The sequence below is a fragment of the Hemiscyllium ocellatum genome, chromosome 8, assembly GCF_020745735.1.
Source record: "Hemiscyllium ocellatum isolate sHemOce1 chromosome 8, sHemOce1.pat.X.cur, whole genome shotgun sequence".
Classification (NCBI taxonomy): domain Eukaryota; kingdom Metazoa; phylum Chordata; class Chondrichthyes; order Orectolobiformes; family Hemiscylliidae; genus Hemiscyllium; species Hemiscyllium ocellatum.
This window is the reverse complement of record NC_083408.1, coordinates 111,382,450-111,410,064: the sequence shown is the minus strand read 5'-3', so window position 1 is coordinate 111,410,064 and position 27,615 is coordinate 111,382,450. Positions and strand designations below refer to the sequence as shown.

Below are 27,615 nucleotides of genomic sequence, written 5' to 3'. Positions count from 1 at the left end.
TTTTCTTTTTACTCCAATCCACATAAATACCATACCAGAATTGATATGTTATGGGATCAGGGATTGGGACTAGAAATCTCTACAGAAACGTGGAATGACATTTGAGAAAATGCCAGAAGAGTCACCATTTGTAACAGAACTCAGGCTATCCAACTGAAGATACTTCATAGAGCCCACATAGCACCGGATCGATTGGCAAAATTTAAGGCGGGGTCATCCCCAATGTGTCCCAAATGTAAAATAGAGGTGGGCACTCTTGTACATTGTCTAGGACCTGTCATAAGATTCATAGATACTGGACTAAAGTAGCAAGTGCCCTGACAGAAATTTTAGGAATGGAAATTAAAGTGGACCTCGTATCTCTCCTTTTGGGCTTTTCGAACTTATCCTCCCTGGACATGCACAGGAAGAGACTATTTTCTATTCTCTCCTTCTATGCAAGGAAAAATATTTTGGTAAACTGGGTGGCTGAGGGCCCCCCTGGACTTTCAAATTGGCACAAATTAATTATGGAATGGATTCCCCTGACCTCCTTACAAATATGGTGCACCGAAAGACTGAATTATTTTATAAAATATGGCAGCCCTTCTTGAATTAAATGAATACAGATATTTCGGCCATCCTAACAAGGGCTTTTATTTAATTGAGATTACGAACATGGCTGGTCCAGAACCCCTTGGGAGAGGAATCCCGCACGAATACGGGTTTTGTTACATATGATGTTAACACATTCCGAGCATGTATCTCACTATCCAACTTATATGTTATCCGTTGTTTTTTTTTTCCCTTTTTTTTCTTTCTCTTATTTGAAAAATGTAAGAGACTCAATTATACACTCTGGTTAATTGTAGGTTGGATTAGTAGTTAATTGAGTTTTGCTTTTTTTTCTGTCGGTATTTTTCTTTTGTTAAATTTTGGTTATTATATATTTAAGATTTATTTGTATATCAATGTTTGTACTTGAGAGCTTTGTTTATTTTTGTAAACTTGTTAAAATGTTAAATTTCTAATAAAAATATCTTTAAAAAAAGAGTTTGTGAGTCCATTTAGTATTCTAACAATAATAAGATAGAAACTGTTGTGAAATCAGCTGGTGCATGTGTTCAGGCTTTTGTACCTTCTCCCCAATGGTGGAAGTTGTAGAGACACATTGGCAGGGTGGGATGGATCTTTGAGAATGCTGGCGGCCTTTCCTTGACCGCGGGCCTGGTAGATGGATTCTATAGATGGGAGGTTGGCCTTAGTGATTCTTTTTGGCCAAGTTCACACTCTCTGTAACCGTCTCTGATCTTGAATGGTACAGTTACCACACCAGGGAGTGATACAACCAGGCAGAATGCTCTCGATGGCCCACCTGTAAAAGTTGGCAAAGTTATTCACTGTCATGGCAAATTTCCTCAGCTGCCTGAGGAAGAAAAGATGTTGTTGGGCCTTTGTAACCAGTGCGTCCATGTGAAGAGTCCAAGAAAGCTTGTTGTGAATGACCACTCCCAGGAGCTTGACACTCTCTACTCGTTCCATCTCTGTCCTGTTAATGTGTAGGGGGCATGAGTAACATCCCGCTGAAAGTCAATAATGAGTTCCTTGGTTTTGCCGGCATTAAGAGCTCGGTTGTTCTCAGAGAACCATTTCTCCAGGTCTTCCACCTCCTGTCAGTAGTCTGTTTCATCGCCATCTGCGCTTCGACCTACTATGGTCATGCCATCAGCAAACTTATAAATAGCATTAGTCTGCGACACAGTCATGGGTATACAGTGAGTACTGTAGGGGGCTGAGTACGCACCCCTGGGGGCTCCAGTATTGAGTGTCAGTGAGGATCAAATATTGTCTTCACTGATTGTGGCCTGTGGGTCAGGAAACTGAGGATCCAGTTGCAGAGAGTGGGACTTAGTCTGAGATCACTAAGTTTAGTAATCAGTCCCCAGGGGATAATAGTGTTGAAGGCTAAACTGGAGTCAATGAGTAGGATTCTTGCGTAGCTGCCCTTGGTGTCAAGATGTTCTAGGGAGGAGTGAATGGCAAGTGATATGGCATTTATTCTTACTGTCTATGCTGAGTTATTGAAATTACTTTCCTTTACCCTTTCAATTTGAATTTAGGCCTGTACAGGTTGCTTCCTATGTTTCAAAACTATGTTTCAGAACTAAGTCGTATGTAGATTGATTTTTATTTTATGCAGCACCTAAATTGGGAACAGATGTTCACAGGGAAATGCACGACCGAAATGTGGAGGTTGTTTAGGGAGTACTTGCTGGTAGTGCTGGATACGTTTGTCCCACTGAGGCAAGGAAGAGATGGTAGGGTTAAAGAACCTTGGGTGACCAGGGATGTAGAATGCCTCATTAAGAGGAAGAAGGAAGCTTACTTAAAGTTGAGGAGGCAAAGACCATACAGGGCTGCAGAGGGTTACAAGGTAGCCTGGACAGAACTGAAGATTGGACTGAGGAGAGTAAGAAGGGGGCACACAAAAGCTTTAGTGGGTAGGATTAAGGAAAACCCTCAGGCATTCTACACTTAGTAACAAGAGGATGGCCAGAGGGAGGGGAGGGCTGATCAGGGATAGTGGAGGGAACTTGTGCCTGGAGTCAGAGGAGGTAGGGGAGGTCTTTAATGAATATTTTGCTTCAGTATTCACCACTAGGAGGGACCTTGGTGTTTGTGAAACAGACTGATATGCTTGAACAGGTTGATGTCAAGAAGGAGGATGTGCTGAAAATTTTGAAAAAAGTAAGGATAGGAAAGTCCCCCTGGGCCAGGTAGGATTACTACAGCAAGCAAGGGAAGAGATTGCTGTCCCTTTGGCGATGATCTTTGCATCCATGGCAAAAATTATTCCCTTGTTTAAGAAAGAGAATAGGAATAATCCTGGGAGCAAGCAGCTTTAAAGGCAATTGAATCCTCACTAACTCAAATCACCCACCACATGGTGCATCTGCTCCCTATTGTATTTCCACTAATTACAAATGTCATTCCAATATGTTCATTATCTGTTCCTCCTTACCCTTTGAACAAAACCTATTCGTAAAGTGAAGGCCAACACTGGCTAATACCATTCCAGGGCCTAGCCCTGTGGAAAGAATGGATACAATGTTATGACTTCGCACGTCCACTGGATTTCCTGACAATGAGGCTGATTTGCTGACACTCATATTTGAATGATAGACATCCAGTTTAGATTGCAATCAGCATTGATTCTTAATGTTCCTTGGACACAATCCTTCCTTCTAGGCTTTACCAAGGTAGATAGGAACACTGGTATTTGGAAGTGTTCAGATTCCCAGGAACTTCTAACTGAGAAACAGGATTTCAGGACAAAACTTACAACTTCCATTGTGTCTTCGTTACAGGGAAGCCTGAAAAGAATTCATTGACTCAAAAGGTTTATTAGGCAGCCATTAACATCAAGACCCATTAGTCGTTTGAAAGCCTTAATTTCCGGTAATGAAGACATTGAGTCTGATCTCTTATCTCCTTGAAAGCGTTTTTTTGCTCTTAGTACAAGGTTATTTGATTTCCAGTTTAAAACGATGGGCAAACCACAACATGCATTAAAACTGTTGGCTTCATTAGCAAGAAATTACAATAAAAGATCCTTTTCAATCCAAATAATGTCCAAAGAGTTCAAAAGCTTCCACTTTTTCCAGATGGTCCATAAACATGAAAATACATATTCCCAACAGTAAACAAATGATGACCTTAGGATTGAATACATGTGACTAAGTAATCCCAGAAAGTCCATGTTTATTCATCAATAATGTGCAATGATGTGCACATGATGCCATTTCAACATAAGACCTACCCAGTATTGTGAAATCTACATTCCATCATAAGATATCCTCACTATGTGAGACATTCCCATATAGTATGGCATGAGGGAAAAATCAAAAACCAACGGGAAGATACAGGAATCTGGAAGTAGAAATTTGAATCAGGAGAAAGGGATAAATCAGATTTAGATTAGATTCCCTCCAGTGTAGAAACAAGCCCTTCAGCCCAACCAATCCACACCGACCCTCCGAAGAGTAACCCACCCAGACCCATTTCCCTCTGACTAATGCACCTAACACTATGAGCAATTCAGTATGGCCAATTCACCTGACCTGCACATCTTTGGATTGTGGGAGGAAACCGAAGCACCCGGAGGAAACCCACGCAGATGCAGGGAGAATGTGCAAACTCCACACAGACAGTCGCCCGAGGCTGTAATCAAACCTGGGACCCTGGTGCTGTGAGGCAACAGTGCTAACCACTGAGCCACCATGCTGCCCCATTTGAAGAGCAGCAAGACCCAGTTAAAAATCGGAACAGGGCATTTTGGTGGAATGTATTGAGGGGTGTGGTAAGTCGAGGAAGACAGTGAGGGCGCTTATGGTACAGTGGTAGTGTCCCTACATCTGGGTTAGCATTCATGAGGGGAAGCAATGGCCTTGTGCTATTATCGTTGGACTGATAATCCAGACACCAATGTTCCTGAAGGTCCTGGTTTGGATCCATTGCAGAGGGTGGAATTTGAATTCAATAAAAATCTGGAATTAAGAGTCTGATGATGACCATTGTCAATTGTCGAAAAACCCCATCTTACTCACAGTGTGGAAACAGGCCCTTCGGCCCAACAAGTCCACAACGACCCGCCGAAGCGCAACCCACCCATACCCCTACATTTACCCCTTACCTAACACAACGGGCAATTTAGCATGGCCAATTCACCTGGCCCGCACATCTTTGTGATTGTGGGAGGAAACTGGAGCACCCGGAGGAAACCCATGCAGACGCAGGGAGAATGTGCAAACTCCACACAGACAGTCGTCCGAGGCGGGAATTGAACCCGGGTCTCTGGCGCTATGAGGCAATAGTGCTAACCACTGTGCCACCATGCTGCCCAGAGGTTCACTAATGTCCTTTAGGGAAGGAAACTGCCATCCTTACCTGGCCTGGTCTACACATGACTCCAGAAACAAAGGAACATAGGTGACTCTTAACTATCTTCTGAGATGGTCAATAAATCTAGCCAGCAATGTCCTCATCCTGTGAATAATTTTTGCTTAAATCCTATCCATTGGTAACGGGTGACATAAGTGCACAGGTTGTTTAAAAGTATGTTATTTTTACACAAAGACTGTGCAATGTCACCATTAAATGGAAGAGACAGCTTGTGGAGTATTGGTGTTAGTGAGGCAGTGAGGTGAAAGAGTTAATTTTCAAACTGTATTCCAACCGGGAGTAAGGAGAGGAGGGGGCTTTCTGCTTCATATTGAGTGGGAGAGATTGTTGGAATGATGATGGATTGAACAGGATTGAGAAGTGGACTGAGAGATTGAAATGAAGAGGAAAAGATAAAAGGAAGAAAAGGGAGGTTGGAGAGGACAATACAGACTCAAAAAAGGGGGAGTAAAGCCACCAGGGTCCCAGAAAACCCCATGGCTGTTCTTTAGATGAAGAGGACGAGTGGTGAGATTAATCTGAGGGTCACCATGCTCCAGGTGGAGGGTGTGGTTGAGGGGTTTAAAGAAAGTGAACAGGTGAAGGGACAGTGGAAGCAGAGGGTGTGGATTGCCTGTGGACTGTGTCAACAGGCAGAGGTTTGAGGACAATTGAGAAATATTTAGATATGTGACGATATGGCTGGGAAATCCAGATTTTACTTTCAAAAGGTGACATTAAATTGTAAAATAAAATATTGCATCAATTAAACAGAAACTTATGTTTATTGTCAGAAAATAATATTCCTTGGGGGTTGGTTGTTCCAACATTAACATTCCCTGTTCTATTGTTCTTGGACATTGAGATTCTTTACTCGGGGTCAATTGAAAAATTGTAAGATTCAGTGTGTGCAAGTTTGACTGTCTCCTGAGCTGAAGATGACAAGTCTGGTCTTGATCAGTCGGGATGTGATGTTAGCAAAGAGGGGGCGGGAAAGGAATCAAATTTCTCGGAAAGCGATCATTTGTTTGTACTTGTCTCGGTTACAGCCTCCAAGTCTCGGAGATTCCTGCACTAAAGGGCACGGCGCTGTGATGTAGGGAGCTCTCTCTCTCTCTCTCTGACGGCTATACAAACTCACCTTCAAACCAGAAATGGTGCAGAAACAGCCCAGGGGGTGTGTGTGGATGTAGATGGTGCTCAGTCTCTGTGAGAAGGCGGTGATGATATAGATCGGTGTGAGTGCTGATCGCTCCTTGACCCTTAACCACTTGTTGTGAATGCCAGTCCGTGCAAATCGAGGGGGATAGAGGCGACTAACTGTAACGTGGAAAGAGTCGCCAAACTTCACATCGATCAATTCACCCAAGAAGGAAATTCCGGAAAGGGTCCGACTGTCTGTCAGGAATAGACAACAAGGACTGACTCACAGGTAACACTTCCATTGGCTTCTAACTACCCGCAGAACCCAGGGGAGAGAATGAAGTGTAGGGCACAAAGAGGAAGAGAAGTTAGCGGGAAAATCAGAGCTGAGTGATTTGATGACGGTTTTTGTTTAGAAGTTGTTAAACTGTGAAAGTATCTCTGTTACTCTCAGCAATCCGCGGGAAATGGACCTGCTGGGATTGGATATTCCTGGTTTGGATCAAACACAGAAATTGCTGGAGATAGTCAGTAATTCTCTCTGTTTCCAGCAGCAGCAGTCTGTACCGTCTACAAGATGCACTGCACAAGTTCACCCAAGACCCTCAGACAGCACCATCCAAACCCATAACCACTTCCAGCTGGAAGGGCAAGGGCATCAAAAATATGAAAATGCAAAAACCCGAAAGAACTGCGAGGGCTGGAAATCTGAAATAAAAATAGAAATTGCTGGAAAATTTCAGCAGGTCTGGCAGCCTGTGCAGAGAGAAATCAGAGTCAATGTATAGGGTCCAGTGACCTTTCATCAAAACTGATGGTAGCGAGGGAAAGGATGGTTTTTCATACGGAAGATGGCGGTTTGGGGGGAGGGGGGCAGAGATTAAACAGAGATGGGTATAGACCCGAGAGAGAAACAGTTGAACAGTCAAAGGAGTGGTTAAAGATCTGTTTCTAGGGAATGAATAGTTACTAATGGGGACTAATAGCGACTGACAGTGGGTAGTGTGTTGGTAACAGCCTGTATGATGCCAAAAGTCAAGACTGTGGTGCTTGATCAGGCTTTTGTCCGAAACGTCGGTTCTCCTGCTTCTCGGATGCTGTCTGACCAGCTGAGCTTTTCCAGCACCACACCCTTGACTCTGATCTCCAGCATCTGCAGTCCTCACTTCCACCTGTATGATGCCAAGACCTGGTGTGTTAGGGCTGGGTTAAGGACATGGGAGAAAGTATCTCACACCCCAAAATTGTTCAACTCGATATTGAGTCCACAAAGCTGTACAGTCCTCAAGTAGAAAATGATGTGCCATTCTTCCTGTTATGATGTGGGTGTACTGTACCTTTAAAAGCGCTAAAAGCTAGCAGTATCCCCGACAGCACTAACTGTTCTGAATAAGATACAATGTAACATGATGTCCAGTAGCACGACAAGCTGGTTGCCTAGAGACAAAAACAAATTTGAATTAGGCCAATCAGTTTAAACTATACCCCCAAAGAAATACCAAACTCTAATCAAGTTTGAATTTGGTATATTGACTATTAAAAGCCAATGACACAATCTGATGCTTTGGAGGTATAATTAAGGGGAAAATTGAACAGTTGAGGCTGAATGCCAAGCCACCAGCATGTACAGACTGCCTAAAAAATAGCTCTCTTAAAGGTACCTTTATCAATCAGTGACCAGTGAAACAGAAATCCCTAAGAAGAAGAAAAGGAGACAGAGGAAGATATAAAGAGAAGATTCGACAGCTGACTTGTTTTGAAATTTGAATTTTTGATAAATCTTAATCGGTATTTTATCAGACTCGTATGATAGAAGGGAAAGTAAAAGATAGGTTCACAGAAGGAGTTATAAATAGTTGTTAGCTAATTATTCTCTGTTATACTTTAAGAAATAAAGTTGTTAATTTTTACTTTAAGTTGTTCTGGGCTTCTCAACTTTTCACAAATTAATGCGTGGGACAAATCCTTTTTGTGTTGCTGGTTTAAATTAGCCCCATGACATAACAGTTTGGGGGCTTGTCACTGGGATTTGAATAGTTTGGGGGGCTTTTGTCTGTGATATGAACAATCTGGGTCTTCAACTTGTGATTTGAACTGGTTTAGACAGATTTGAATAGATTTTGGGGGTACAAAAAATCCAGCAGATTTAAACACTTGCAGGTTAAATAAAACGTAGGTGAGGCAATTTGTTTAATTTTGTTGACTTGTGGTTGATTAAATTAATAGTGAAAGAAATAGCTCTTAAAATTGATAAAGAGGTTCTGAGATTTGAGGATGATTCTCAAATTTGCCAAAAAATTTTACAATGGAAGTAAAAAGCCATACTTTTAGAATTAACAAAGACGTTCGATTTGGGTTTAGCCAAGGACAAAAGTAAACATAGAACATAGAACAATACAGCGCAGAACAGGCCCTTCAGCCCTCAATGTTGAGCCAACCTGTGAACTAATCTAAGCCCATACCCCCACACTATCCCATCATCATCCATGTGCTTATCCAAGGATTGTTTAAATCTCCCTAATGTGGCTGAGTTGACTAAATTGGCGGGTAGGGCATTCCAAGCCTTAACACACTCTGAGTAAAGAACCTGCCTCTGATATCTAATGGGTGGCACGGTGGCACAGTGGTTAGCACTGCTGCCTCACAGCGCCAGAGACTCGGGTTCAATTCCCGCCTCAGGCAACTGATTGTGTGGAGTTTGCACATTCTCCCTGTGTCCGCGTGGGTTTCCTCCCACAGTCCAAAAATGTGCAGGTTAGGTGAATTGGCCATGCTAAATTGCCCGTAGTGTTAGGTGAAGAGGGGAATGGGTCTGGGTGGGTTGCTCTTCAGAGGGTCAGTGTGGACTTGTTGGGCTGAAGGGCCTGTTTCCACACTGTAAGTAATCTAATCTAATCTAATCTGTTTTAAATCTATCACCCCTCAGTTTGCAGCTATGGATCTTCGTACAGGCTAACGTCATCATCCTAGGAAAACAACTTTCACTATCTACCCTATATAATCCTCTGATCATCTTGTACATCCCTGTTAAATCTCCTCTTAGCCTTCTTATTTCCAATGTGAACAGACCCAAATCTCTCAGCCTTTCTTCATAAGACCTTCCTTTCAGGGCAACATCCTGATAAATCTCCTTTGCATTTTTTCCAATGCTTCCAAGTCCTTCCTGTAATGAGATTTAGATTACTTACAGTGTGAAAACAGGCCCTTCGGCCCAACAAGTCCACACCGATCCGCCAAAGTGCTACCCACCCAGACCCCTAACCTAACACTACGGGCAATTTAGCACGGCCAATTCACCTGACCCGCAAATCTTTGGACTGTGGGAGGAAACCGGAGCACCCGGAGGAAACCCACGCAGACACGGGGAGAACGTGCAAACTCCACACAGTCAGTCGCCTGAGTCGGGAATTGAACCCAGGTATCTGGCGCTGTGAGGTGACCAGAACTGTACACAATATTCCAAGTGTGGCCGCACCAGCGTTTTGTATAGTTGCAGCATGACACTACGGCTCCGAAACGCAATCCCTCTACCAATAAAACCTAAAACACTGTATGCCTTCTAACAGTACGATCAACCTGGGTGACAACTTCCAGGGATCTATGTACATGGACTCCAAGATCCCTCTCCACATCCACACTACCAAGAATCTTTCCATTTACCCAGTACTCTGCCTTCCTGTTATTCTTCCCAAAGTGAATCACCTCACATTTATCTGCATTGAACTCCATTTGCCACCTCTCAGCCCAATTCTGCAGTTTATCCAAGTCCCCCTGCACCTTTAACATTCTTCCACACTGTCCACCATTCCACCAACTTTAGTGTCATCTCAAACTTACTGACCCATCCACCTATGCCTGCGTCCAAGTCATTTATAAAAATGACAAACAGCATTGGTTCCTAATTGGTCCCTTGTGGCACACCACTAATAACTGGAGTCCAGGCTGAATATTTTCTATCAACCACCACTCGCTGCCTTTTTACAGAAAGCCAGTTTTTAATCCAAACTGCTAAATCACCCTCAATCCCAGGCTTCTGCATTTTCTCCAATAGTCTACCATGTGGAACCTTATCAAAGTCTTTACTGATGTCCATGTACACCACGTCAACTGCCCTACCCTCAACCACATGCTTGGTCACCTTCTCAAAAAACTCAATGAGGTTTGTGAGATATGACCTGCCCTTGACGAAACCATGTTGACTATCTGAAATCAAATTGTTGCTTGCTAGATGATTATAAATCTTATCTCTTATAATCCTTTCCAAAACTTTTCCTACAACAGATGCAAGGCTCATTGGTCTATAATCACCTGGGTCATCTCTACTGCCCTTCTTGAACAAGGGTACAACATTTGCAATCCTCCAGCCCTCTGGTGCTAAACCTGTAGACAATGGTGACTCAAAGATCAAAACAAAAGGCACCAACACCTCCTCCCTAGCTTCCCAGAGAATCCTGGGATAAATCCCATCTGGCCCAGGGAACTTGTCTACTTTCACTCCTTCTAGAATTGATAACACCTGTGCGTAACTAACCTCGATCCTTTCTAGTCTAATATCTCATATCTCATTCTTCTCCTCTACAATATACTCTTTTCCCTAAGTGAAAACCGATGAGAAATATTCGTTTAGCACCTCTCCAATCATCACAGGGTCCACACACAACTTCTCACTTCTGTCTTTGACTGGCCCTATTCCTATCCTAGTCATCCTTATATTCCTCACATACCTATTAAAAAGCTTTAGGGTTCACCTTTATCCTATTTGCTAAAGACTGCCCGTGTCCTCTCTTTGCTCTTCTTATCTCTTTCTTTAAATCCTTCCTAGCTGATCTGTAACTCTCCATACCCTCATCTGTACCATCTTGTCTCATTTGTCACAAAAGCCTCCTTCTTCTGTGTAACAAGAGATACAATTTCTGTAGGAAACCACGGTTCCCTTACCTTATCACTTCCTCCCTGCCTGACAGGGACATACCTATCAAGGACACACAATATCTGTTCCTTAAACCAGCTCCACATTTCCATTGTCTGCATCCCCTGCATTTTGCTACCCCACTCAATGCATCCTAGGTCTTGCCTGAATGCATTTTAATTGCCCTTGCCCCATCGATAACTCTTGCCCTGTGGCATGTACCTGTCCCTTTCCATCGCTAAACTAAATGTAACTGAATTATGGTCACTTTCTCCAAAGTGCTCACCAACAACTAAGTCAAATACCTGGCCTGGTTCATTACCAAGCACCAGATCCAGTGTGGCCTCCTCTCTTGTCGGCCCTTCGAAATACTGTGTCAGGAAACCCTCCTGTACACATTGGACCAAAACTGATCCATCCAACATACTAGAGTTATAGCATTTCCAGTCAATGTTGGGGAAGTTAAAGTCCCCATAATAACCACCCTGTTCCTTTCACTCCTACCCAGAATCATTTTGCCAATCTTCTCTTCCACCTCCCTGGAACTCAGCGGAGACCTATAAAAAACTTCAAGCAGTGTGACCGCTCCTCTCCTGTTTCTAACCTCAGCCCACATTACCTCAGTTGACGAGTCCTCATCAAAAGTTCTTTCAGCCACTGTTATACTGTCCTTAACTATCAAGGTCACGCCTCCTCCTCTTTTACTGCCTTACCTGTTCTTAATGAAAGATCTAAACTCTGGAACCTGCAACATCCATTCCTCACCCTACTCTATCCATGTCTCTGAGATGGCCACAACATCGAAGTTCCAGGTACCTATCCATGTTGCAAGCTCTCATACCTTATTTTGGATACTTCTGGTATTGAAGTAGACACACTTCAAACCAGCTTGCTGTCTGCCAGCACATTCCTGTAGCGGTGAAATCCTGTCCCTGTCCTCCCTAATCTCATCCTCCTGTGCACTGGAACTACATCTCAGGTTCCCATCTCTCTGCTGAGCTAGTTTAAACGCACCTGAATAGCACTAGCAAATTTCCCACTCAGGATATTAGTAGCACTCTGGTTCAAGTGAAGACTATCCTGTTTGTAGAGGTCCCACTTCCCCAGAATGAGCCCCAATTATCCATGTACCTGAAACCCTGCATCCTGTACCATCCCTTCAGCCATGTGTTCAGCTGATATCTCTTCCTATTCCTTGCCTCGCTATCACATGGCATGGGTAACAAACCAGAGATAACAATTCTGTTTGTTCTAGCTCTCAGCTTCCACTGTGGCTCCCTGAAACCCTGCCTTACATCCCTATCCCTCTTTCAACTATGTCGTTGGTACCTACGTCTTGGGGCTGATCATCCTCTCCCTTCAGGACCCCAAAGACACGATCTGAGACATCACAGACCCTGGCACCTGGGAGGCAACACACCAACCATGAGTCTTGTTCATTCCCAACAAACCTTCTATCTGAGCCTCTAACTATTGAGTCCCCAATGACTAATACTGAAAAGCTGAAATTGTAAGGGAATTACTCAAACACTTAGATGTATCAGAGGAACAGCCAAGTGCAGGAGAGGTAGAAAAACTTAAATTACTATTGAGGAAAATGGTGTTAGAACTTAAACAAAGAGAGAGAAAGAGAAAAAGAGAGAAGAAAGAGAGAGAGAGGAGAGAGAGAGAGAAGTTCTTAGCTGAACAAAGAAAGAGAGAAGAAAGTGAGAGAGAAGAGAGAGAAAGAGAGAATTTGAACTTGAGAAGTTCTGACTTAGCAAAGTCAATTTAACAAGATGGAGATTAAAACAGAAGGCAGTAATATATACAAATATGTCAAAACTCTACCACATTTTGATGAGAAAGATGTTGAAGCCATCTTTATTTCATTTGAAACATTGGCTAGGCAGATGGAGTGGTACAAGGATTTATGGGTAATGCTAGTTCAGATTAAACCGGTAGGCAGAGCTAGTGTCACACTGTCAGATGAGGTATCAAGAGATTATGAAGAGGTCAAACAAGTTATTTTAAGTGCTTATGAATTGGTACCAGAAGCATATGGACAATGGTTCAGAAATACAAAGAAGGAACCAGGTCAGGTTTATGTTGAGTTCGAAAGAAATAGTCATAGTAATTTTGATCAATGGATGTGTGCTTTAAAAATAGATAAGACCTTTGAGGCTCTAAGAGAGATTGTTCTGCTGGAGGAGTTTAAAAACTCACATCCAGAGATAGTAAGAATTCACGTGGAAGCACAGAAAGTTCAGAAAGTGAGAAGGACAGCTGTTTCCATGCTGTACATCTCTATGACTCTATGGTACATGAGACAAGCTTCCAGCCAGAATTTCATCCTGTGTGAGATAGAAGTTGGGAGAAGGGGAGATCCTACACTACTAAAGAAAGAGTAGAGAACACTGGTTATCACAGTTATCACAGGTTAAAGACGCTCAAGAGGGTGGACAGGAGGTGACGGGCTCCTGCCTGAAACATTGATTTTCCTGCTCTTCGGATGCTGGCTGACCTTCTATGCTATTCCAGCACCACTCTAATCTTGACTGAAGAGGTGAAAGGCCTCAGGTATTTTCACTGTAATGGAGTGGAACACAGAAAATTACAGTGTTGACGGTTTCAGAAGAGCACTGGGAAAAGGTGTCTTCATTGCCAGAAGGTGGGACACGTAAAGTCACAATGCTGATCGTTAAAGAGAGGCACTGCAAGAAAAGATATGGTAATAGAAGCTAAGCCAATGGCATTAGTGAAGGTAGTAAAGGAGACCCCAAGAAGAGCTAAGAAGCTGCAGGGGAGTGCACAGCCTAGGCAGGGCTGGGTATGGAGTTAGTACCTGATTTGTACAAAGAATGTGCCTCTGTGGGTAAAGTCTACTCAGAAAAAACAGGGGGAGTTATAAGTTATAAGAAGTTATAATTTTGAGAGATACAGGATCTAACCTATTGCTGATAGAAAGGGATGAGTGAATACTCTTTCTGATCTGTTACCCAAGAGTGTGGTAATTTGTGAGATCGATGGACAGAAATTTAGTGTTCCCTATGTAAGGTCAGATCGGAGTGCCAACTCAAGACTGGGGAAGTTACAGTGGGAATGATTGACAGAGTGTCAGTTCCAGAAGTTCAGTTTGTTCTTGGGAATGATTTCGCAGGATCCAAGGTGAGAGGACACCTCTTGTTATGGAGAAGCCCAAGGAAGACCAAGAAACTGAGGAGTTAAAACAGAAATATCCTGGTATTTTCCCAGACTATGCGGTAACCAGATCCCATTATCATAAGTCACAGCATGAAACAAAAAGTAAAGAGAAAGACAGTTCAGTTAGCAGTAATGCTTGAAGTAATGGCGCAGGAAAAACCTGAACATGCAGAGGGTCAGACAGAAGTGTTTCGTCCTGAAAGATTAAGAGACTTGCAACAGCAAGACAAGATGATAAAAGATATATATGTGGATATGTACTCAGAAAAGGAGGCAGAGAATATTTCAGAGGGTTATTATCTGAAAGATAGAATCCTAAGGCGGAAATGGAGACCACGGGCAGGTTAGTGCAGGGGAGAAACCAGATTGATTTGTCCGTAGCACAAGACAGGAGGTGTTCGGGGTAGCACATGAACTACCTGTAGGAGGTCACCTAGGGGTATGAAAGACTCAGGCTAAGGTACAAAAACATCTTTATTGGCCTGGAATGCACAAGGATGTGGTTAACCTTTGCACCACGTGTCATACATGCCAAATGGCAGGTAAGCCACAGGCGGTAATATTGTTGCCAATTCCAGCATTTGAAGAACCTTTCATGTGGGTTATAATTGATTGTGTAGGTCCCTTCCCGAGAACTAAAAGTGGGAACCAGAACTTGTTAACCATCATGAATGTGTCTACCAATTTCCGGAGGCAATTCCTTGGAGTATCAAGGCAAAAAAGGTGGTAGAAGAGTTAGTAGGTTTCTTTGCATGGTATGGGCTACCCAGAGAGATTCAGTCAGGACAAGGGCCAAATTTTACTGCTAGGCTGTTTAAGGAGGTTATGGACAGCTTAGGTATACAGCACTTTAAATATCATCCTGAATCCCAGGGAGCTTTAGAAAGGTGGCATCAGATTCTGAAGACCATGTTTAGAGCATAATCTCAGGATTACCCGAATGATTGGAATAAAGGTTTCCCATTCATATTGTTTGCCATTAGAGATGCCCCAAATGAATCTCGTCAGTTCATTTCCTTCGAGTTAATATTTGGGCATGAAGTGAGAGGCCCTTTGAAATTGATTCAAGAAAAATTGGCAGGACCAAAGTCGGAGATTTCACACTTACATTTTGTATCGGAGGTGAGGGAGAGATTGAGTCAAGTTAGCTAAACAGCACCTAAAGAGGGCACAGTGTAGAATGAAGCAGGTGGCAGATAAAAGCTCTGAGACTCGGACATTTTCCCGAGGGGTTGATATGTTAGTACTGTTACCAGTGATAGGAGATCACTTCAAAGCCAGGTTTTGCGGTCCCTATCAAATTGAGAAAACGTTGAGTCAGGTGAACTATCGAGTAAAGATGCCAGATAAGGAAAAAGGTATCGGTATGTCATGTGAACATGTTGAAACCGTATTATACTAGAGGGAAAGAACTGGTGTTAGTTACTGGCCTGCAGTGTGAGGAATCAAATCCAGATGATGTGGATTTTGATACGCCTCAAGATAGATTAGGTTAGCAAGCAATGTGTCTTAGGAGCGTAGAACACAGTTGAAAGATTTGTTACTGCAGTATGAGGACATATGGAAGAATGAGATGGGGAGGACTAATGCTATTGTACATGAAGTAGACGTAGGGAATACTGCTCCGATAAAACAACATCCCTATCAGCTTAATCCTTTCAAAGCCAGACAGATCTGGATGGAGGTGGAGGTCAGGCTCAATGAGGACATCATCGAACCGAGTCAGAGTGAATGGAGTTTGCCGATTGTCTTAGCTCTCCAACTGGATGGGACTCAATCATTCTGTGTTGATTATCGAAAGGTCAACGCTGTTACCAAATCAGACTCATATCCAATTCCTAGATTGGAGGACAGTATCAAGAAAGTCAGACAAACCATTTACATCACCAAGTTGGATGTAATGCGTGGTTACTGGCAGGTACCTTTATCAGAGTAGGTGAAAGAAATGTCTGTGTTTGTAACCCCAAATGGGTTATGTCAGTTTCAAGTGATGCCCTTTGGAATGAAGAACGCACCCGCCACATTCAAGACTCATGAACAGAGTTCTGGCTGGGTTAACAAACTGCACAATCTATTTGGATGATGTAGTGATCTTTAGTAAGTCTTGGAAAAATCATATGGTACAGTTGGCAGAGCTCTTTGAACAACTATGAGAAGCAAAACGACCAACCTCAAAGAAAGTGGTGCTTCAATTCTTAGGACTCAGTGGATTCCAATGGAAGTTTATTCCAAACTTCAGCAGTATAGTGGCACCGCTAACTGATTTGCTGAAGAAGAACACAAAGTTTCGGTGGACAGAACAACGCCAGACCATTTGAAAGCAACACTAACCACCAAACCAGTTTTAGCTACACCAAACTTTTCAAAACTTTTTAAAGTCGTCATCGATGCTAGTGACGTAAGGGTTGGAGCTGTACTCCTACAGGAAGATGAGGATGGGATTGAACTGTCAGTTGTTACTTTTCAAAGAATCTCAACATCCATCAGAGGAAAGACTGCCCAGTTGTAAATGAATTATTGCGTTTGGTACTGGCCTTACAACATTTTAATGTGTATGACACAAACAATCCATTGGAGATGGTTGTGTATGCAGATCACATTCCACTTACATTCTTAGAACATTTTAAAGAAAAGAATATGAGACTATTTCGTTGGAGTCTTATATTACAGACATTTAATTTACAAATTGTACATGCTGTGTGTCGTAAGAATGTAATCGCAGATGTGTTATTGTGGATTTAACTGTTAAAGATTAAATGAGATTTGCATTTATTTAATGTTTTATATATATTACGCACTTATGTGGGAAGAAGTTCAGGTGAAGTTAGATTAAAGTTATCAGTATGTTAGTGTCATGTGTTTAAAGAAAAAAAAGAAGCCATCTTTTCATTTCGATGATTCATGTTTTCTGAAGGGGAGGGGTGTAATGAAGATGTGGGTGTACTGCACCTTTAAGGTAGTTAAAAGGGAGCAGAACTACCTGACAGCACCAAGTGTTCTGAATAAGATACAATCTAACATGTGGTCCATCAGCTAGGGTAGCCGGTTGTCTAGAGAAAAAAACAAATTTGAATTAGGCCAATCAGTATAAATTATACCCAAGAGAAATCCCAAACTCAAATCAAGACTGTATTTAGTATATTGACAATATTAAAAGCCAATGACACAATCCGATGCTTTGAGGGGCGTTTATGGGGATTGTTGCGAATATTTAGAACAGCATCATTAAATTGAGATAATCTGTTGGGTTTTTGGATAAATTAAGTTATCCTGTATTCGGTTCTCTTTTGTTTGTGATTCATTTGGTACTTTGTGAATAAATTATGTTTTGTTTAAAACTGAGGGGTTTTGACCAGCTGCATCACTCCCGGAATATCCACTTTACACCTGCTCAAAGCAACTCAGGGTCTGGGCGACCTTCTTGTACTAATTTGAAGGGGTCTGGCCTGGTCCATAATAGATTGGGAGCTTTGTGCAGGATTTGTTCTATAATTCTGATTTGGGATTAAGTTTGCTGGACTCAAAAGCAGAGAGTAGTAGGTGTTAATGTCTTTTGTTCTGGATGTTGAATTCTATTGGTTTAAACACTACTTGGGATAGTAATTGCTCTTTCAGTTACTAAGGGTCTTCTGGGGGCAGAGGAAGTGACCTTGGGGACCTTAGAAAAGGTAAATAAGGCTAAGCTGCTGGGATTAGCCGACAATCTGTAGTTGGAGCTGCCTCCTTCCATCACAAAAGGAGAGATAATTACAGCAATAGCTCAGTGTTTTAAATTGCTGAAAACACCACCAGAATCTTTGGAGGTGGGTAAAATTCAATTAAAAATGAAGCAGTTTGAGTTAGCGGCAAAAGACAAGGACAGAGCGAAAGAAATGAAACTGTTTGAATTATGATTAAAAGCAGAGGCAAGAGAAAAAGAATGTAGGACCCCAGCAGAATAAAATGTACAAGAGAGAGAAAGAAAGAGAGAAGAGAGGGAAAGAGAGAAAAAGAGAGAGGATACAAAGAAAGAGAGGGTGTTTGAAGTTCAGAAATTGGCACTTAGACAGGAAAGTCAGTTTAAAAGGATGGGGATGAAGACTGACGATAAGCTCAGTGAGGAAGAGAGTGAGGATGAGCAAACCCATAGGAACCAAAGGCCTGGTGAGAAACTGTTTAAATATATTCATGCATTGCCTAAATTTGATGAGAGGAATGCAGAAGCCTTTATCATCTCATTTGAGAAGGTGGCTAAACAAATGCAGTGGTCAGCGATTATGTGGATTTTGTTGATCCAAACAAAACTTGTATGTAGAGTCTGTGAGGTGCTCACATCGCTATCAGAGGAGGTATCTGGGGTGTGTGAGAAGATGAAGAAAGCCAGTTGAAATGCATATCAGCTTGTACCAGAAGCCTACAGACAACGTTTCAGGAATTTAAGGAGGGACTCTGGTTTGAAAGGATCAAAGAAAGTAATTTTGATCTGTGAATAAGGGCATTCAAACCAGAGCAAACCCATAACACTCTTACAGAGACAATTATTTTGGAGGAGTTCAAAAATTCACTTCCTGAAATAGTGCAAACTCTTGTGCAAGAGCAGAGAGTTAAAACGGTCAGATTAGCAGCTGAAATGGCTGATGATTATGAGTTGGTTCATAAATCACTGTTTGGCTTCATCATCAATTTCAATCCACGAGGGATAGAAACTGGGGGAAAGGTGGATCGCGGTGAAGGTCACAAGGATACCTTACCACAGGCTAAAAGGGAAACCCTTGAAGGGGAAAGAAAGGTTAAAAAGCTCTGGTGTTTTCACTGCAATAAGGGAGGCCGCATGAAATCAATATTGGTGCATGAGAAAAAGCACTGGGAAGAGAGATGTAGGAAAACAGATAAGCCAGTGAATTTTGTTGGAGGGTAACGGAAAGCACAGTGGAGGCTAAAAAGCTGCAGCAGAATAGAACATAGAACATAGAACATAGAAGGATACAGCGCAGTACAGGCCCTTCGGCCCTCGATGTTGCGCCGACCGAATCCTACCTAACCTATACTAGCCCAATAACTTCCAAATGCCTATCCAGTGCCCGCTTAAATGACCATAAAGAAGGAGAGTTCACCACTGATACGGGCAGGGCATTCCATGAACTCACAACCCGCTGTGTGAAGAATGTACAACTGGTTGGAGACTGGTAAAGGAGGAAGTGCCAGATCTCTTTAAACTATATACCTACAAAGGTAAAATTTAGTTGCAAAGGCCAGGAGCAGCAGGTCAAGAGGTTTCAATATTACGAGATGCAGGATCCTCTCAGTCTTTGATGTTGAAAGTTGAGGCAATGTGTACCCTGAAGGACTATTGCCAGAAAAAGTGCCAGTAACAGGAATTCTCACTGAGACTAGAAATGCTCAGTTATGTAGAGTGAGGTTAGGGTGTCCAGTGAAATGTGGGAAAGTGATGGTTGGAGGACTGGACAAACTCTCAGCTGCTGGAATACAATTTGTCCTTGCTAATGATATTGCTGGTTCACAGGTAGGAATGTTGTCTGCTGTGTTTGAAAAGCCAGTGGAAACTTGGGCTATTGCAGGACACACATCCTGGGTTTTTTTTGTGACTATGTGGTAATGAGGTCACCAAGTCACCAGTGGAAACAGGAGGGATCAAAGAGTACAGGTAAGAAGGCTGAAGTGTAATTACCAAAGACCCCATGTGATCAAATGGTTGCCACAAAACAGGAGCAGATAGGTGACAAACCAATTGTATCAATAACCATACACAGTAGAATCTAGATATACCCCAGTGTGCTAATATCTGAAAAATGATGTGTTAATGAGGAAATGGAGACCATCACATCTTCAGGTAGTTGAGAAATGGGCAGAAGTTCATCAAGTTGTGTTGGAACATATGAGAACTAAGAGCAGGAATAGGCTGTCCAGCCCCTCAGCTGATCTTTTCATGGACTCAGATCCACTTGCCCGCCCCTTCACCATATCCCTTAATTCCTTTATTTAAATAAAATCTTCCTTAACCTTAAAAACGTTTTCTGAAGTCGCGTCAACTACTTCCCTCGGCAAGGAATTCAATTAGATTTACAACCCTCTGGGTGAAGAAGTTCCTTCTCAATTCAGTCCTAAATCTGTTCCCCCTAATCTTGAGGCTATGCCCTCTTGTTCTAGTTTCACCTGCCAGCGGAAACATCCTCTCTACTTCTATCTCATCCATTCCGTTCATAATTTTATATGTTTCTGTAAGATCCCCCCCTCATTCTTCTGCATCCCAATGAATATAATCCACTCTACTCAGTCTCTCCTCATAAGCCAACCCCCTCAATTCCAGAATCAACCTAGTGAACCTCCTCTGCACCCCCTCTAGTGTCAGTACACCCTTTCTCAAGTAAGGAGACCAAAACTGCACACAGTACTCCAGGTGTGGCCTCACCATCACCTTGTACAATTGCAACATAACCTCCCTGCTTTTTAACTCAATCCATTTAGCAATGAAGGACAAAATTCCATTTGCCTTCCTAATTACCTGTGCCTACAGACCAACCCTCTGTGATCCATACACAAGGACACCCAGGTCCCTCTGCATAGCAGCATGCTGCAACTTTTTAACCATTCAAGTAATAATCCTTTTCACTGTTACTCCTGCCAAAATGGATGACTTCACATTTATTAACATCATATTCCATCTGCCAGACCTTTGCCCACTCATTCAATGTATCTATGTTCCACTGCAAAATTTCACAGTCCTCTGCACACTTTGATCTGCCACTCACTTAGTGTCATCTGCAAACTCTGATACCCTACATGTAGTCCCCAACTCCAAATCATTGATATAAATCAGAAATAATTGCAGTACCAACACTGATCCCTGACGCACACCACTAGTTACTGATTGCCAGCCAGAATAACACTCATTTATCCCCACTCTTTGCTTCCTGTTAGTCAACCAATCCTCTATCCATGCTAATACTTTACCCCGAATGCCATGCATCCACACTGCCAATGATTTATAATAAGGAGGTGTTGCGGGTGATGCATGAACTACCAATAAGTGGTCATTTAGGTGTGAGGAAAACCAAGGTAAAACACAAAAACATGTTTACTGGCCTGGACTGTACAAGGATTTAGTTGAATTTTGCAAAACACGTCATACATGTCAGGTAATTGGAAAACCACAGGCAGTAATAAAACCCACATCTTTAATACCTATTCCTGCATTTGAGGAACCTTTTTCAAGAGTCTTAATTGATTGCGTAGGACCCCTTCGTATAAGAAAATGTGGGGATCGGTATTTGTTAACAATAATGGCTGTGTTTGCTAGATTTCCAGAGGCTGTTCCACTGTGTAATATCACAGCAAAAAGGCTTGTGGAGGAGTTACGCAAATGTTTCACTAGCTATGGACTTCCCACAGAGATACAATCAGATCACAGTTCAGATCAAACGTCACATCAAAATTATTTAAGGAAGTTATGGACAGCATAGGAATAAAACAATTCAAATCTACTGCATACCATCCAGAATTGCAAGGAATGCTATAAAGGTGGCATCAGACATTAGAGACCATGTTGAGGACATGTAGTCTAGAGTATCCAGATGACTGGGACAAGGGAATTCTGTTTATACTTTTTGCGATCAGAGATGCATCAAATAAATCAACCAAATTCAGTCCATTTGACTTAGTTTTTGTCAGATGTGACAGGTGCTAAAACTGATTAAGGAGAAATTGCTCAGTCAAAATTCACATAGGGCATATTTGTATATATGGACTCCAGACAAAGACATCTCACAGAATTGTCACGTGAACATGCTCAAAACGTATTTTGACAGGGAAGGAAAGCCAAAGGAGATTGTGTGATTGGTTACAGCACAGAGTGAAGAAATAAGTTCACAGGATTCTAAATTGGACATTCCTCAAGTTAAAGTGGACAATGAGGAAGTTGTCAAAAATTGTGATAAGTTATTGCCTTACCATCCAGAGGAAAATCAGAATGAACTGAAAAAGTTATTGCCACTTCTTGGGAAGGTGTGTGGAAATAAGTGATTTTGCCAATGCCCAAGTCACCTTCCTGGGCCATGTTGTTGGACATAGACAAATGGTCCCACGGGATGCAAAAACAAAGGGAATTGGGGAGTTTCCCAGATCATTGACAAAAAGACCTGTACTACAATTCCTGAAATTGAGTGGATTTTATCAAAAATTCGTACCAACCCCATTAGCAGTGTGGCTGCTCCACTCATTGAGTTACTAAAGAAAGGCAAGACATTTCAGTGGACAGAGGAGTGTCAGAAGGAATCTGACAGTCTGAAAGCTGTATTAACCACTGCCCCAGTATTGCCATGTCTAATTAGGCAAAACCATTCAATGTGGTTATCGATGTGTGTAGATTGGTGCTGTGCTCTTACAGGAAGATGATGAGAAGATAGAAAGACCTACAGATATTTGTCCAGGAAATTGAATTTTCATCAGCAAAAATATTTGACAGTTGAGACTTTGAGCTTGGTGTTGGCATTACAACATATCTATGTTTATCTTACCAGCAATGTATCTGAGCCAATCATATACTCTGATCATAGCCCATTAAAGGTTGTGGAGAAATTTAAGGACAAAACTACCAGATTGTTAGGTGGAGCTTGTTGTTATAATATTCCAATTTGAAAACTGTGCAAGTGGCAGGACAAGGAAACACAATTGCCGACATATTGTTGAGCCTCAAATGTAATACAGAGGCGTTTGATGGTGGAAGTAAAACAGATTGTAATAGAATTTACTGTGCATATTTGCATGATTATTATCAATGTAACGTATGTATGTTGTAGTGTACTATCAGTGTAAGATTAAGGGGTTTTAAAATGAAGCCATCTTTAAATATTGATAGTTTTTTTTATCAGGGGAAGGTGTGACAGTGCTGCTCCTTTAACAAGTATATGTTGTCTTTGGGTGTTTTTCCAGAGAGGTTGTAAATGCAGAGGCTCTGTTTTGACTGCAGTTATCTACTTGCAGAAGCTCTTAAGTTTGAAAACTTAAGATTTGCAAAAAACTTAGGTGAGAATGAGCTGGAAATTTGATGCAAAATAAATTTTGCCAATTCCAGACAAGCGAGAGAAGTATCACCGACAATGTCATTGATGTATGAAAGAATGAGCTGTGGGGGGTGGCTGGAATAGGACAGGAACAAGGGATGTTCCGTGTGCCCCATAAAAAAGTCATACCTGGGTCCCACAGAGATACCCATGGCCACCTCTTTGATTTAAATAAAGTGAAAGGAGTTAAAGGAGAAGTTGTTCAAAGTGAGGATGAGCTGGGCCAGGCAGATGAGGGTGGTGGGGGTACTATCCACAGGCACACTGCAGAAACTCAACAAGTTTAACATCACATATACACACAAGCCCAGCCACCCAGATGGACAATGGCAGCAGATACTTGGGAACACCACCACATGCAAGGTTTGCCTCCACACCAAACACCATCCTGACTTGGAAATACACTGCCATGCCTAATTACAAATACAGGCAGATCAGCCAGTGGAATGAGCTGGGAATCTATCTCTGTCATTTGTCAAACTATATTGACATTCCTTCAATTTTGCTGGGTCAAAATCCTGGATCTCCCTCTGCAACAATCCTTTGAGTGTAATTATCTGCAGGAGTTCAAGAAGGCAGCTTACCATCACCTTCTCCAGGACAACTGGACCAGACAAATAAACATTAGCCTCGTTACCAATGATGATACCTGAGCATAAAATAAGAAAAAAATTACATCACTGAAGAGGCAGAGAAATTATTCAAAATGTCCTTCTTGTCTGCTTTACATTTCATGTTGATATCGTTTAATATATTCTCTGTTTTTACCCCTAGGGAGACATATTTCAGGGAAGAAGCACTAAATACAAAATTATACAAAAGCTTGAGGACCGCAAACTCAGGAGTCCCTGAAAAACGTTTATTGAACAGATCATTCCAGGGTTGGATTGAACGATGAACAACTGCACTGTTGAGCACAGTATCCACCAGATCCTGTTTCCCGCCGTCTACATTGGGGTCTTCATTATTGGCCTCCCGACCAACCTGCTATCCCTGTATCACAGCTACCTACAGATCAGGCAGAAGAATGAGCTGGGAATCTATCTCTGTAATCTGACCATCTCAGACCTGTTGTACCTCCTTTCCTTACCTTTGTGGATTCAGTACATGCTGCAGCACGATGACTGGCAACATTCTCGGGAACTTTGCATCTTCAGCGGTCTGCTCCTCTACCAGAATATTTACATCAGTATTGGCTTCCTCTGCTTCATTGCCATTAATCGCTTCCTTGTTGTGGCTTACCCTCTGAAATTTAAAGTCATACACAGCAGGAAGGCAGCTTTGCTCATCAGTATTCTCATCTGGCTCAAGGAGATAGCCGTCTGCACCATTTACATGGGCTCCAAGGTTCTCAGTAAAGACGAGGGGAATGATACTCTGTGTTTTGAACATTATCCTTTGCGCCCAAAGGACAAATATTTAAATATTTACAAACTCTCCATTGGCTTTGGTCTCCCTTTGATTTTATTCCTCTACTCTTACTTTAAACTGTTGAAGGTTGTGCAAAATCTCCGTGGGTCTGAACGACAGCGGAAATTAAGAATAAAAAAATTAGTATCTGGGACAATCATAATTTTCCTGGTTTGCTTTGCCCCTTATCACATTTTCCTGATGGTCCGAAGCATATTTGAGTACGACTGTTCCTTTGCCGACAGTATTTTTGAGGTTTACCATGTTGGGCTGCTGCTGATGAGCTTCAACTGTGTGGCCGACCCCATCTTGTACTGTTTTGTCTCTCCAAGTTCAAAGGGTTGGTTAGCAAGGTTCCTCGATCCTGTTAGCAAGCTCCTTTCTTGTGCAAAAAGACAAACAATCACAGATGAAAACCTCAGTTTGAATTAATATTGAACCCATCTCTCAAGTTCATTCAGTTGAACAGTTTGCATTGTAATAGTGCCTTTAACATAGTAAAACATCCTCACATATCTCACAAGGATTGAGTAAACAAAATGCGACACCAACAGGGAGAGAGCTGTATGAGAACAAACAGTGAGTTTGTTGTTCTGTCAGTTTCAGTTTTGTTCTACTTTAAATCATTTTCACCTCACCCTTGCCATTCAAATCCAAAACTATTCCATTGTCATTCCTCAGGGGTCTGGAGTGAAACACTGCAAACATTTTAAATTGATTCTTTCACTGAAGTTGTTTCAACAGTTCATAGCACATGTCTGAGACAGGTGGGACTTGAACGTCAAACATCTGACTCAGAGGTAGGGTCACTGTCACTGCATAACCAGAACTGGTTCTAGTCCCATTGTCACTGAGATGTCTCCAACATTTTTGAGGGAGCCTTGGTGTCTGGACATCAATAAATGGAGCAAGTCTGAGTTTGCAGCTCCCTCTCCTGACAGTTCTGAAAACTGTAGGCACTGTCAGCAGTGTCACAATCACTTGATTTATACTCTCATCTTTTATCAAGAGTACAGGAGGCCAGTATAAAGTTGGTATCAGCATGTATCAATTTATGAGCAAAGTAGTAGGGGTTCAGGTACATAATTCATCACATGGTCAAGAAGGCATTTAGCTCAGACCTTTGAGGATAGGAGTTGGGACGTTATGTTAAAGTTGTACAGGACATTGGTCTGGCCTCTTCTGGAGTAGATTAGATTAGATTACTTACAGTGTGGAAACAGGCCCTTTGGCCCAACAAGTCCACACCGACCCGCCGAAGCGCATCCCACCCATACCCCTACATTTACCCCTAACCTAACACTACGGGCAATTTAGCATGGCCAATTCACCTGAATCGCACATCTTTGAACTGTGGGAGGAAACCGGAGCACCCGGAGGAAACCCACGCAGACACGGGGAGAACGTGCAAACTCCACACAGTCAATCGCCTGAGGCGGTAATTGAACCCGGGTCTCTGGCGCTGTGAAGCAGCAGTGCTAACCACTGTGCCACTGTGCTGCACATGAGTACTGTGTGCAGTTCTGGTTGGCCTATTACAGGAAGGAGCTGGAGAGTGGTCAGAACAGATTTACCAGGATGTTGCCCTGCTGAGGTCAAGTCTAACCCATAGCTCCACCCGAACCATGAGGAGGGCAAACAGGAAGGTCGCAAACCCACTCTGAGCCAGAACTAGGGGTCACAGTTTAAGAATACGGGGTAAGTCATTCAGGACTGAGATGAAGAAGAATTTTGTCACTCCAGAGAGTTGTGAACCTGTGGAATTCTCTCCCACTGAAAGCTATTGGGGTCAGTTCACGAGATACAGTCAAGAGGGAGATGGACGTGGTCCTTGTGGCTAAAAAGATCAAAGGGTATCGTGTGAAAGTGGGAGTGAGACACTGAAATTATATGATCAGCCATGATCACATTGAATGGTAGTGCAGGCTCAAAGCACCAAATGGCCTACACCTGCACTTTTTAAAATGTTTCCATGACTCCTGTTGCTGTTGGCCCTAGTCTATCCACACTGAATGTCCATTTCTGAACATGGGGCATTTCTGAAGGACAGTTCAAGAAAGGCCTGGTTTTGGGATTGGGTCAAACATTGTCGTTTAGATACAGAGAACATCAAATGCCTTGACATGAGTTTCAGCAGGACTACAAAGGAAAATAAGGCTCTGTCAGTGTGACAACCCATGTCAACATATCAAGAAGGGAAGTTTGATGTTAGATTTACCAGAAAACAGGACAGCAGCCAACAGGAAAGATCCTGACAAAGCGTCAGAAGGAGACCTTGGATCAACTGGAGATAGACACTTTGGGGTGATTATGGAACTAATTACTAGAGACATTTTGAACAATTGTACTAAATAATTAGGATTTTCTGGGAGCAAATGAACAATGCAACATTTTTTTCATCTTCTTTTCACCTCTTTATCAGCCTATTAAATCTGCCGTCATTCACTGGAATCAATGTAAATTGTTTTCAAATTGTAATCATCAATAAATACAGCAGATTCATTCAATAAAGTGAACAAATAATCATTGTAATTCATGGGTTAAAACAAGCTATAAATCTGAAAAGTTTCATAAGGAACTTTCTGAATGAAATATGAAACCTCCCATAGATTGGAAAGTTTTTGGTTTGTTTGCCGAATTCCTGTTTGAAGTCACATGTAAAAAGACCTTCTCCCAGAGGAAGGAGTTAATTCAGAACAGTTAGGAAATTGTTTGCACAGGATTTTGGTTTTAAAGTTTCAGATTAGTCTTTGACTCAAACCTGAATGAAATATTTGAAGCTGAGAAAATCTAATCTTAAGTGTAAATAATCCAAGGAAAAGGTCCATCAAACTCTCAATGCCCAAAATTTAAAGAAATGGGTTATCACAAGAAGTCTGGAGTCTGATTTGTCCAATAATACCACCTGTTGGCATCATAACACTACAATTCAATGACTATAATGATTGAGGAGGTAGCTCACCACCAACTGGTCCAGGATAATTAAGCATG

At 42.2% G+C, this 27,615-nt stretch overlaps 1 protein-coding gene across 1 annotated transcript; it reads left to right on the top strand.

Annotated features, from left to right (window-relative positions):
• Window positions 1-5,138: 5,138 nt before the first annotated feature.
• Window positions 5,139-27,091, top strand: LOC132818007 (ovarian cancer G-protein coupled receptor 1-like). The gene is made up of 3 exons (XM_060828592.1): window positions 5,139-5,182; window positions 5,970-6,352; window positions 23,989-27,091. The coding sequence occupies exon 3, from the start codon at window positions 24,109-24,111 to the stop codon at window positions 25,054-25,056; it is 948 nt and encodes a 315-aa protein (XP_060684575.1). The 5' UTR covers window positions 5,139-5,182; window positions 5,970-6,352; window positions 23,989-24,108; the 3' UTR covers window positions 25,057-27,091.
• Window positions 27,092-27,615: the final 524 nt, after the last annotated feature.